The sequence below is a fragment of the Lucilia sericata genome, unplaced genomic scaffold (genome assembly GCF_015586225.1).
Source record: "Lucilia sericata isolate MDLA Ls3-8-SP2 unplaced genomic scaffold, ASM1558622v1 Contig004890F_arrow, whole genome shotgun sequence".
In the NCBI taxonomy this organism is placed as follows: Eukaryota; Metazoa; Arthropoda; class Insecta; order Diptera; family Calliphoridae; genus Lucilia; species Lucilia sericata.
In genome coordinates, this window is record NW_023997378.1 from 1 (window position 1) to 13160 (window position 13160).

Genomic DNA, 13160 nt, shown 5'->3' on the forward strand with positions numbered 1-13160 from the left:
AAGCCTATTGAAAATGGTTAAAATCGGTCCATTATTTCACCTAGCCCCCATAGAACAGAACCGCCCGAAAAGGGCTTCTGAGCTCATAATTATGTTAAATATACAGATATATCGATAAAATACGGCACAACTAAGTTTTATAGAAGTCTTGATAACCCTGCCAAATTTCATGAAGATCGGGCCCCATTTGACCCTAGCTCCCGTACAAAGTCCCCTTCAGAAAATTACTTGAATGTCCCAAATTAACTTATAAACACAAATATCGCGATGAAATTCAGCACAATAAAATATTATGTAAATATAAATATATTCACAAAATTTTATCGGGCTTGGTCCATATTTGCCCCTAGCCCCCATATAAAGCCTCTTTCAGAAAATTAGTTTTCATCCATAAATTGCTTAAATGTATCGGAACAAGGGAATATTGAAGATAAATGAGATATTATGAAAAATAAATCACATTTAATATTCATAACTGGTGTAGGGTATCATATGGTCGGCCACGCCCGACTATACTTTCTTACTTGTTTATTATTTGTTTTTGTTATTTCGAACCAGTTTTTTAGGTAATACTAGTTTTCTTTATAAATCAGCTTCATTTGATGGTGGTCTTATTGAAAATTGTAGGACATTAAATAAAATAAAAAAAAAAATCTGGAAAATTTAAAAATTCTATTCTATTCTAAGTAGTATTGTATAACATAACATAAAGCTTTGATTATTTAGAGTTTAAGGCGCTCAATACCAGTTCAAATAAGTTGTAACTGTAACGTTTTTGCAGCTTGATTTAAACGAAAATTAGAAAATTAAAGATGAGAAAGAATATGTCTTAAGGTGCTAATAAAACAAGTATTAAATAATATATTGGGAAAATAAAGAATAATTTTTTAATAGAAAAACTGTTATTATATGAGATTACTAATTTATAAAATTTTATATATAAAATCTTTATAAGATAATTTTAATAGGTTGGATAAGAAATCAGTAGGTGTTAACGATTTGGTAATATAAAAAACTACAATACATTATCTAGTTAAGTAGGTTATCAGTAAAAAAAAAGCTTACATACATACAGTTTATAAAATTTAATGATTCATATGATATAAGCTTTTATAATATAAAGATATTATAGTAAAATTAAGCTTAAATATGCAACTTTTGTGCAAAAGTTTTTTTCTGAAAAGTCTTTTGCAATCATCAAACGTTTTACTAAGTCTATAGTAGTTTACTATACAAAATGTTTGGCTTAAAAGAGCTTTTCATCAAGACAATGTTTTAGAAAGCTTTTGGGTTATGCACATGCATACAAAAAAGCTCACAGAAGAAAAGAATGAAAAAAGTATTTACTTAAAAAATACTTTTTGTAAAATAAAGTTTTATAGAGATTTCTTCCCTTTAAGTTTTTGACACATAAAGCTTTTTAAAAGAATTTTAATAATAATATAACACGATTTCCAATCTTTTCAACGATATTGTATCTAAAGAAGGTTGTTCAATAGTCAAGGTTCTGAAATAAGCTTTTTGTAGAAAAAGCTCACATAAAAAACTTTTATTGCAATTCTCTCCATAATGATTTTCTAATGCATTTTATGCAAAAAAATAATATAACACAATTTCCAACATTTCCAAAGATTTCTCAAAATAAGTTTGTTCAATAAGGTTCTGAAAAGAGCTTTTTCTAGAAATATGCTACCTATATTGTTTTAAAAGCTAGTTTATGACAAATTTTTCGTTTAAAAGATATTTGTGGTAAAAATAAAGTTTGATTACAATTTTCTTCATAAAGCTTTTTAAACAAAAACTTTAGAATGTTGATGGTATTTTTTTAAAGAAGCTTGTTATTGAAATAAAAAAGTTTTTTTTTTTGTAAAAAGATTTCATAAAAAAGTTTTATTGCAAACTCTCTTATAAAGCTTTTTTCTAAAGCTTTTTAAACAAAAATCTTTAGCAAGTTCATGTTTTTTTTAAAGAAGCTTCTTATTGAAATTAAAAAGTTTTTTTTGTAAAATAGATTTATTTTTAACGATATATCGAAAGGTTGAAAAAGCATTTTGTAAAAGTTTCTTTAAAACCAAAACGCTAAAGAAGCATAACATTATGAAGGCATTTTTTAGTGACAAAGTTCACAGTTTCTTAAATAAGCTTTTTCTAGAAATATGCAAACGATTTTAAAGTACAAAAAGTTCTATTAAAACACTAGTTTTGTGCTTTAGAAAAACACTTTTTGTGGAAGCTTTTTGTAAAACATAGTTTATTATTGTAAATATCCAGATAGATTAAATGTATTTTATGTTGTAAATAATTTTCTCTAAAAGATACTTTTCTGTGTAACAAACTCTTTTGAAACCACCGTTCTAATTAAAAGCTTTACGAAGTCTAACTTTTACTTGTAAAGCATGTAGTTTTTGAAACGCGTGTAATTTTTTTTTTTTTTTTTTTGAAAAAGCTCATTTAGTAAAATTATGTTAGAAAAATTGATTTGCGAAAAATAATTTTATTAAAAAGCTTTTAGATAGCTTATTGTGAAAGCTTTTTTTCTTTAAACAAAGTTTTTTTGAGAAATACTGGTAGTTTAGATCTATTAGTTTAAAAAAATTATTTAAAATACATAGATTTTACTTCGAAGACAGCTTTTTGTAAAAAGCTTTTACAAAAATTCTTTTCGATTTCAAAGCTTTTCAAAATAACATACATAGAGTTGAAAATTATATTAATTTTCACAAAAATAGTTTTACGAAAGTTTTGGGAAGAATTCTGCTACCAAAACTAAAGAAGTTTTTACGTAACAATTATATCGAAAGAAATTTTTGATATTAAATCGTTTTTCGAATATTTTGAAAAAAAATTCGAATAATTTTAGAATTGTATTCCCATTATTACTTTAAAGAAGAAGACCAAGAGAATTTAAACTATTTTTTTTTTAAAAAGAACGTATATTTGAAATAAACCAATTAACTACGATCATAAATTATAAAGATAATATAATATGCTTAAAATATTCATTATTAATTTTTAAAAAATTTTATTTCCATATTAAAAATAAACTCTGAAAACAAACTCCATTAAAATTTTCACAATTCCTATGCCACAGCTAACATTAATCATTTTATAATAAAGGAAAAAAGAAAAACTAATATTTTATTTGCATTTGCATTTATCTTAATGCTCCTACAAATTATTTACCGGTTTTCTAAAAGTAATTTTATTTCTAATTTCTCTTCTTTTTTTTACATATTTCTCTAATTGCAGTTATGTATTCTCGGCTCCTGGTAAACTATTGGATTCATTGCCTGGCACACTAATGTTAACAGATTGTTTGGAAGCATGCCAGGGTAATGAAACATGTCAGGCGGTTAATTATGAAACTGGTCTATGTGTATTATTCTCAGCCAATGCTGATCAATTGCCAGGTAAGTAATAAACAACAACAAAAACTTCATACTACTAGTTGTACCAACTATTAGTTATTTTTAGTAAAACTATAACTAAAAATAATGTAATTCTTTTTTGGTTATTTTATATTACAATTATAACATGATTGTGAAATGATCATAACTTTAAACAACATCTTTTTATCGTTGATTTTTAATCTTCTTAGTAATGATAATGATCAGATTTCATCTAATTTTTAGTTTTTCAAAGGTTGGTTCTTTGTGTGTGTGTGTGTGTGTTTAAAAATAAAGTTTTAGTGCGTCTGCACAATTATATGTTTTGCATGATTTGGCATAAAAGAAGTCCATAAATCTTTTGGTAGTTTGCCAAGAGTGTTTTCAGAGGTTTAAAGGCATAATTGAATCTAATTGAAATTTATTCTCATACATAGTTAAGCTTTTAACAAGCTGCTGACTTTTTATGGATAATTGCTAAATTAGCTGGTATTTTTCATTTGCCAACGCCTAGTGTCAAGTGTTTTTGTTTGTTATAATTATCAGTTGGCAAGTGAATTGATGATGATGATAATGGGAATGATTTGTAGATTTTAACAAGTTGTTTTCTGTACAGGAAAGATTAAAATAGATTAACATTTTATAAAGGCATTAAATCTATTTACTTGTAATTGAAGTATGGAAAATAATGAGACTATAGACTAGACTCTAAAATAAACTAGACTCGACTATAGAATAAACTATAGACAAGACTATAGGACTAGACTATAGACTAGACTATAGACTAGATATAGACTAGGACTATAGGACTAGACTATAGGACTATACTATAGACTAGACTATAGACTAGACTATAGACTAGACTATAGACTAGACTATAGACTAGACTATAGACTAGACTATAGACTAGACTATAGACTAGACTATAGACTAGACTATAGACTAGACTATAGACTAGGACTATAGACTAGACTATAGACTAGACTATAGACTAGACTATAGACTAGACTATAGACTAGACTATAGACTAGACTATAGACTAGACTATAGACTAGACTATAGGACTAGGACTATAGACAGACTATAGACTAGACTATAGACTAGACTATAGACTAGACTATAGACTAGGACTATAGACTAGACTATAGACTAGACTATAGACTAGACTATAGACTAGACTATAGACTAGACTATAGACTAAGACTATAGACTAGACTATAGACAGACTATAGAACTAGACTATAGGACTCGGACTATATAGACTAGCTAATAGACTATGTCTAGGTCTATAGTCTAGTCTATAGTCTAGTCCTATAGTCTCGTCTATAGTCTAGTCTATAGTCTAGTCTATTAGTCTTAGTCTATTTAGTCTAGTCTATAGTCTAGTCTATAGTCTAGTCTATTAGTCTAGTCTATAGTCTAGTCTATAGTCTAGGTCTCTAGTCTAGTCTATAGTATAGTCTATAGTCTAGTCTAAGTCTAGTCTATATTCTAGTCTATAGTCTAGTCTATAGTCTAGTCTATAGTCTTGTCTATAGTTTATTCTATAGTCGAGTCTATAGTTTATTTTAGAGTCTAGTCTATAGTCTCATTATTTTCCATACTTCAATTACAAGTAAATAGATTAATGCCTTTTATAAAATGTTAATCTATTTTAATCTTTCCTGTACAGAAAACAACTTGTTAAAATCTACAAATCATTCCCATTATCATCATCATCAATTCACTTGCCAACTGATAATTATAACAAACAAAAACACTTGACACTAGGCGTTGGCAAATGAAAAATACCAGCTAATTTAGCAATTATCCATAAAAAGTCAGCAGCTTGTTAAAAGCTTAACTATGTATGAGAATAAATTTCAATTAGATTCAATTATGCCTTTAAACCTCTGAAAACACTCTTGGCAAACTACCAAAAGATTTATGGACTTCTTTTATGCCAAATCATGCAAAACATATAATTTGCAGACGCACTAAAACTTTATTTTTAAACACACACACACACACACAAAGAACCAACCTTTGAAAAACTAAAAATTAGATGAAATCTGATCATTATCATTACTAAGAAGATTAAAAATCAACGATAAAAAGATGTTGTTTAAAGTTATGATCATTTCACAATCATGTTATAATTGTAATATAAAATAACCAAAAAAGAATTACATTTATTTTTAGTTATAGTTTTACTAAAAATAACTAATAGTTGGTACAACTAGTAGTATGAAGTTTTTGTTGTTGTTTATTACTTACCTGGCAATTGATCAGCATTGGCTGAGAATAATACACATAGACCAGTTTCATAATTAACCGCCTGACATGTTTCATTACCCTGGCATGCTTCCAAACAATCTGTTAACATTAGTGTGCCAGGCAATGAATCCAATAGTTTACCAGGAGCCGAGAATACATAACTGCAATTAGAGAAATATGTAAAAAAAAGAAGAGAAATTAGAAATAAAATTACTTTTAGAAAACCGGTAAATAATTTGTAGGAGCATTAAGATAAATGCAAATGCAAATAAAAATATTAGTTTTTCTTTTTTCCTTTATTATAAAAATGATTAATGTTAGCTGTGGCATAGGAATTGTGAAAATTTTAATGGAGTTTGTTTTCAGAGTTTATTTTTAATATGGAAATAAAATTTTTTAAAAATTAATAATGAATATTTTAAGCATATTATATTATCTTTATAATTTATGATCGTAGTTAATTGGTTTATTTCAAATATACGTTCTTTTTAAAAAAAAAAATAGTTTAAATTCTCTTGGTCTTCTTCTTTAAAGTAATAATGGGAATACAATTCTAAAATTATTCGAATTTTTTTGTTCAAAATATTCGAAAAACGATTTAATATCAAAAATTTCTTTCGATATAATTGTTACGTAAAAACTTCTTTAGTTTTGGTAGCAGAATTCTTCCCAAAACTTTCGTAAAACTATTTTTTGTGAAAATTAATATAATTTTTCAACTCTATGTATGTTATTTTTGAAAAGCTTTGAAATCGAAAAGAATTTTTGTAAAAGCTTTTTACAAAAAGCTGTCTTCGAAGTAAAATCTATGTATTTTAAATAATTTTTTTTAAACTAATATATCTAAACTACCAGTATTTCTCAAAAAAACTTTGTTTAAAGAAAAAAAGCTTTCACAATAAGCTTATCTAAAAGCTTTTTAATAAAATTATTTTTCGCAAATCAATTTTTCTAACATAATTTTACTAAATGAGCTTTTTCAAAAAAAAAAAAAAAAAAATTACACGCGTTTCAAAAAACTACATGCTTTACAAGTAAAAGTTAGACTTCGTAAAGCTTTTAATTAGAACGGTGGTTTCAAAAGAGTTTGTTACACAGAAAAGTATCTTTTAGAGAAAATTATTTACAACATAAAATACATTTAATCTATCTGGATATTTACAATAATAAACTATGTTTTACAAAAAGCTTCCACAAAATGTTTTTCTAAAGCACAAAACTAGTGTTTTAATAGGAACTTTTTGTACTTTAAAATCGTTTGCATATTTCTAGAAAAAGCTTATTTAAGAAACTTGAACTTTGTCACTAAAAAATGCCTTCATAATGTTAATGCTTCTTTAGCGTTTTGGTTTTAAAGAAACTTTTACAAAATGCTTTTTCAACCTTTCGATATATCGTTAAAAATAAATCTATTTTACAAAAAAAACTTTTTAATTTCAATAAGAAGCTTCTTTAAAAAAAACATGAACTTGCTAAAGATTTTTGTTTAAAAAGCTTTTAGAAAAAAGCTTTATAAAGAGAGTTTGCAATAAAACTTTTTTATGAAATCTTTTTTACAAAAAAAAAAAACTTTTTTATTTCAATAACAAGCTTCTTTAAAAAAATACCATCAACATTCTAAAGTTTTTTGTTTAAAAAGCTTTATGAAGAAAATTGTAATCAAACTTTATTTTTACCACAAATATCTTTTAAACGAAAAATTTGTCATAAACTAGCTTTTAAAACAATATAGGTAGCATATTTCTAGAAAAAGCTCTTTTCAGAACCTTATTGAACAAACTTATTTTGAGAAATCTTTGGAAATGTTGGAAATTGTGTTATATTATTTTTTTGCATAAAATGCATTAGAAAATCATTATGGAGAGAATTGCAATAAAAGTTTTTTATGTGAGCTTTTTCTACAAAAAGCTTATTTCAGAACCTTGACTATTGAACAACCTTCTTTAGATACAATATCGTTGAAAAGATTGGAAATCGTGTTATATTATTATTAAAATTCTTTTAAAAAGCTTTATGTGTCAAAAACTTAAAGGGAAGAAAATCTCTATAAAACTTTATTTTACAAAAAGTATTTTTTAAGTAAATACTTTTTTCATTCTTTTCTTCTGTGAGCTTTTTTGTATGCATGTGCATAACCCAAAAGCTTTCTAAAACATTGTCTTGATGAAAAGCTCTTTTAAGCCAAACATTTTGTATAGTAAACTACTATAGACTTAGTAAAACGTTTGATGATTGCAAAAGACTTTTCAGAAAAAAAACTTTTGCACAAAAGTTGCATATTTAAGCTTAATTTTACTATAATATCTTTATATTATAAAAGCTTATATCATATGAATCATTAAATTTTATAAACTGTATGTATGTAAGCTTTTTTTTTACTGATAACCTACTTAACTAGATAATGTATTGTAGTTTTTTATATTACCAAATCGTTAACACCTACTGATTTCTTATCCAACCTATTAAAATTATCTTATAAAGATTTTATATATAAAATTTTATAAATTAGTAATCTCATATAATAACAGTTTTCTCTATTAAAAAAATTATTCTTTATTTTCCCAATATATTATTTAATACTTGTTTTATTAGCACCTTAAGACATATTCTTTCTCATCTTTAATTTTCTAATTTTCGTTTAAATCAAGCTGCAAAAACGTTACAGTTACAACTTATTTGAACTGGTATTGAGCGCCTTAAACTCTAAATAATCAAAGCTTTATGTTATGTTATACAATACTACTTAGAATAGAATAGAATTTTTAAATTTTCCAGATTTTTTTTTTTATTTTATTTAATGTCCTACAATTTTCAATAAGACCACCATCAAATGAAGCTGATTTATAAAGAAAACTAGTATTACCTAAAAAACTGGTTCGAAATAACAAAAACAAATAATAAACAAGTAAGAAAGTATAGTCGGGCGTGGCCGACCATATGATACCCTACACCAGTTATGAATATTAAATGTGATTTATTTTTCATAATATCTCATTTATCTTCAATATTCCCTTGTTCCGATACATTTAAGCAATTTATGGATGAAAAACTAATTTTCTGAAAGAGGCTTTATATGGGGGCTAGGGGCAAATATGGACCAAGCCCGATAAAATTTTGTGAATATATTTATATTTACATAATATTTTATTGTGCTGAATTTCATCGCGATATTTGTGTTTATAAGTTAATTTGGGACATTCAAGTAATTTTCTGAAGGGGACTTTGTACGGGAGCTAGGGTCAAATGGGGCCCGATCTTCATGAAATTTGGCAGGGTTATCAAGACTTCTATAAAACTTAGTTGTGCCGTATTTTATCGATATATCTGTATATTTAACATAATTATGAGCTCAGAAGCCCTTTTCGGGCGGTTCTGTTCTATGGGGGCTAGGTGAAATAATGGACCGATTTTAACCATTTTCAATAGGCTTCGTCCTTGGGTAAAATAAAACGTGCGTGCCAAATTTCATCCAATTATCTTGATTGCGACCTGTAGCTTGCGCACAAGGTTTACATGGACAGCCAGCCAGCCAGACGGACGGACGGACATAGCTTAATCGACTCAGAAAACGATTCTAAGCCGATTGGTATACTTTAAGGTGGGTCTACGAATATTTTTATATGTTACAAACATCAGCACAAATCCAATATACCCTCCCCACTATAGTGGTGTAGGGTATAACTACAATCAATTGGTTATGATCTATATTATGGCTAGAATTTGATTTGTATTGTAAAATATATATTCTATCTTGCAACATTTTCTTGAAATTGCAGTTAAAAAAGACCGCAATCAACAACAAACTTTTTGCTTGAGTAAAGACAACAAACAACGTTATTTTTCCTTTTCAACTCTAAATAATTTGTTATTTATTAGTTAGAATTTAACTGCAAACTTTTTCTTGTAATTTTACCTGTAATAATTTATTAACTGATTATTTATTCTTTCATTTCTTTTATAGGTAAGTTTAACTGATTTTTCAACAATGTATAAGTTAACTTGGATTTTTTAACTGTCTTTCATCATGTAAATTATGGGCAAGTATACGTATAAGAAATTCAATTCTTCTTTTATGATTTTATAATTTTAATTATTTTTTTTATTACTCTTCATAAGAAAATGTTTTATGTGACTTTTCTTGGTTTTTCATTGGTAATTGAAACTTAGAAGTGAAAGTATTGCAAATTTTTTTTTAGATTTATTTTTATGAATCTTTGGCTACGTGATTTAATTAAAGAATTTTGTTAATTTCTTTATTATTAAATTATGACAGGGGAGTGTTTTAATTTAGTGTTGTTATTGTCCCAGATATGTATATCCCAGCAAAAACTTCCTCATATAGTCTGTATTATACAAAGGTACTGATTCAACAACAGGTGAATAACATAGGCCAACAAAATTTGCCAAAAATTGGAATCCCAAAGATCAAAATATACTTTCCTATAGGATTGACACAGAATTTCTCCATTACATGGGATTTTCGAGATATCGTGTCCTAAGATGTCATAATGGCCATATTTGAGACGTTATAACAGAGCAAAGGCACCTTAATTTATAAAATCTGTTATGCTATCTGAAAATCCCATCTGTTGACTTTTAAAAAAAGGTTTAAGGTCTGTTCACCAAATGGAAGATATTTTGTAAAAATTTCAAAAAGTATTTTTTATGAAAACAATTAAAAAAACAAGTAAGAAATTATAGTCGGACGAGGCCGAGCATATAATACCCTACACCTGTTACAAAAATAAAATGTGATTTAGTTTTCAAAATAAAGCATTTAAGTTGAATTGTACCTTGCCTCAGATATACTTAAGCCATTTATTAATGAATAAAATTGTGGACATTTAAGACAAATTTTGAAGGGTGCTTTGTAAAGAAAGCTATGGTCAAATGAGACCGTATAATTGCGACCTGTAGTTTGATTACAAGGTTTACAAGCCCTATTAAGGGGTTCAGTTGTATGAGGGCTAGGTGAAATAATGAACCGATCTTAACCATTTTCAATAGGCTTCGTCCTTGGGACAATAGACATAGAAGGACATAGAAAATAATTCTAAGCCGATTGGTATACTTTAAGGTGTGTATAAGACCAATATTATTGTGCGTTTCTAACATCAGCACAAGCCCACTAAAGTGGTGTAGGGTATAATCAGTTTTTATTAATTCAATCATTATGTTATGATATCTCGAAGAAGGAACATGATATTACAGAATTTAAACTTTTATTTTAAAATTAACATATTGAACATTCAGACGGCATAACAGAAGTAAAAAAAATGTTTTTGCGCTGTTATAATTTCTCAAATATGGCCAAACCGGAATTTTAGGACACGATATCTCGAACTCCAAACCTTCAGAATTCGTTATGTGCTGGCGATATATAGTCGTCTATCGTTTTGTGAAACAATTCTGAAACCAGTTCTTTAATTAATTCTGTTTTTCGAAATTGTCACACTTGGAACTAGTTCTACCGAAACTTTGGAGAACATATGCACCTTCCTTGGAACAGTTCTAGAACTAGTTCATTTTGCATTATTTTTTTTTTTTTTTTTTCAAAGGGTTCCAAGAAATTTTTGCAGAACTAATATGCTTGCCAAAGAACTGGTTCCTTGAAAACTACTCAGAAGACATCATTAGTTGCTGTTACTCCGTATTCGAATACAAATTCGATTGCACCCGTTTTAGAACTAATCAATTTAGAACATATTCCAATAATGTTAGATTTTTACAATTATTAGTTATCTAAAAAAAGTCTATTTTATTTTAAAATCTTTAAAATTCGTTGCTGATTTAGATCTTGAGCGATACTCAGAAGACACAATCGGCAAATTTGATCCGCGCATCGATCAATCATGCAACGAACACAGTCTCACCATTGAGAAATCTTTGTAGAAGAGCTATTGGTGGAGATAATGTCTTATCATTCACAGAGTTGGGATTATAAAGCAATACAGAATAGAACGTAGGATCTAGAGTACGATCAAAACAATTCGAAGTTTTGGGAAAAGATTTTCAAATGAATGTCTTATAGATCGATATAGCATGGCTGTCTGAGTATAAGGTATATCAGCTTTTAAATGACTACGACTTCCTGATATTTCAACAAAACCTTTCACACAAGAACTGTTTAGATACACTTTCCTAATAATTCTATATCTGAAACATCAGCCTTTTCAAAAGAATTACATTCCACTTTCGATCAGATATATACAATTATTTCCGTAATCCTAATTAGTGTTTAAAATATATTCTTAAAACTTACCCGGTTACTATCTCAAAACCCATCATATCCGAATCACACTCTTCATGAGACTGAGAAGAAGAACCACCATTACCCGATGCACCTAATTGTGTAGCACTATCCACGACCTCAACATCTTCAAAACTAGCAGTAGGTGTTTCTTTTTGTTCTTTAGGCAATTCCGCATCAGCAGGTTGTTTTTCTTCTTCAGCAATTAAATCGGAAGCAGCCGATTTGCCAGTATCTACAACAGCTGGTAAAGCAATCGTATCTTTAACAATTGCTGCATTATCTCCACTACCCGCTGAAGTATCTGATGCCAATGATGATTGATCAGTTTTTAAAGGTAAAGCCGATGATGCATTATCCAAAGACACTTGAGGTGCTGATGCAGTTTTTAAAGTTTCACTATCATTATTACTGTTGGTACTGGTGGCGGCGGCAGCAGCAACATCTGAGGCTGAAACATTTGCCGCTGTTAAATCTAAACGTGATCTTCTGGCAGCCTGTATGCTTTCAGGTGTTAAAATCAATACACTTAGCAGAGTTATGAATATTAGACGTGACATTCTATTTGTCGTTAATGGTGTTAAAATTCGAAAACTCATGTTATTTATTTGAATTGTGCTTCTTCGGCTGTGATGTCTAGTTCGCTTTATTTTCTCTCGCTCTTTTTTAAGAAAACTTTTGTTTTCTTTGAATTTGTATCTTTAAGATCGACACACGTATATCTTGTGAGTTTGTTATATCTATGGCTTTTGTTTGAAAGTGTTTTATTTATCCAATAATTATGATGTCTGCAAAAGAAAAGAAAAAATGTTATTATTATGTATTTTTGTGGTCATATATGAGTGATGATTTTTAAGTGACAACTCTTTTTTTTTTTTTTTTTTTGCTTCTACTTGAACCATTCTTCATTCTTGAACCTTGGGATTTTTCTTACATTTTTTTTTTTTTCGTGGACCATGTTTGTTTTATAATCCCCTATTTTTTTCTGGACTTTGTTAGTGTGTTATGAATAGGCGTTAGCAACGCCTTTAGGTTCTTCTTACTTATGTCATTATTATTATTTCCATGCCAAAGTATTATGTCCATTGAGACAATTGTGAGTATCTTTGTTATTTATTTTTTCATCTTTTTCGTCTTCCTTTATAGTCAGTTAGTGTATAGTTTCTAGGTGTCTGGAATTGTTTGCAGTTTTTCGCTAATGACAAGTCTATTTCCTCCCCATTCTTAAGTGTGGTATATACATAGGTATGTATGTGATACTTTGAGAC

The 13160-nt window shown here is 28.0% G+C and overlaps 1 protein-coding gene across 1 annotated transcript; it reads right to left on the minus strand.

The window, feature by feature from the left end:
• Positions 1-5634: 5634 nt before the first annotated feature.
• On the minus strand, positions 5635-12676 carry LOC119615319. The gene is made up of 2 exons (XM_037971387.1): positions 11905-12676; positions 5635-5803 (listed from the first exon to the last, which is right to left on the minus strand). Exons 1-2 carry the CDS (start codon positions 12489-12491, stop codon positions 5635-5637), a joined length of 756 nt encoding a protein of 251 aa, XP_037827315.1. The 5' UTR covers positions 12492-12676.
• Positions 12677-13160: the final 484 nt, after the last annotated feature.

Coding starts and splice junctions, on each gene's coding strand:
- LOC119615319 (XM_037971387.1), bottom strand. CDS start 12,491: ATGAGTTTTCGAATTTTAACACCATTAACGACAAATAGAATGTCACGT. Junction 5,804..11,904: donor GGTTTTGAGATAGTAACCGG/GTAAGTTTTAAG, acceptor CTCTAATTGCAG/TTATGTATTCTCGGCTCCTG.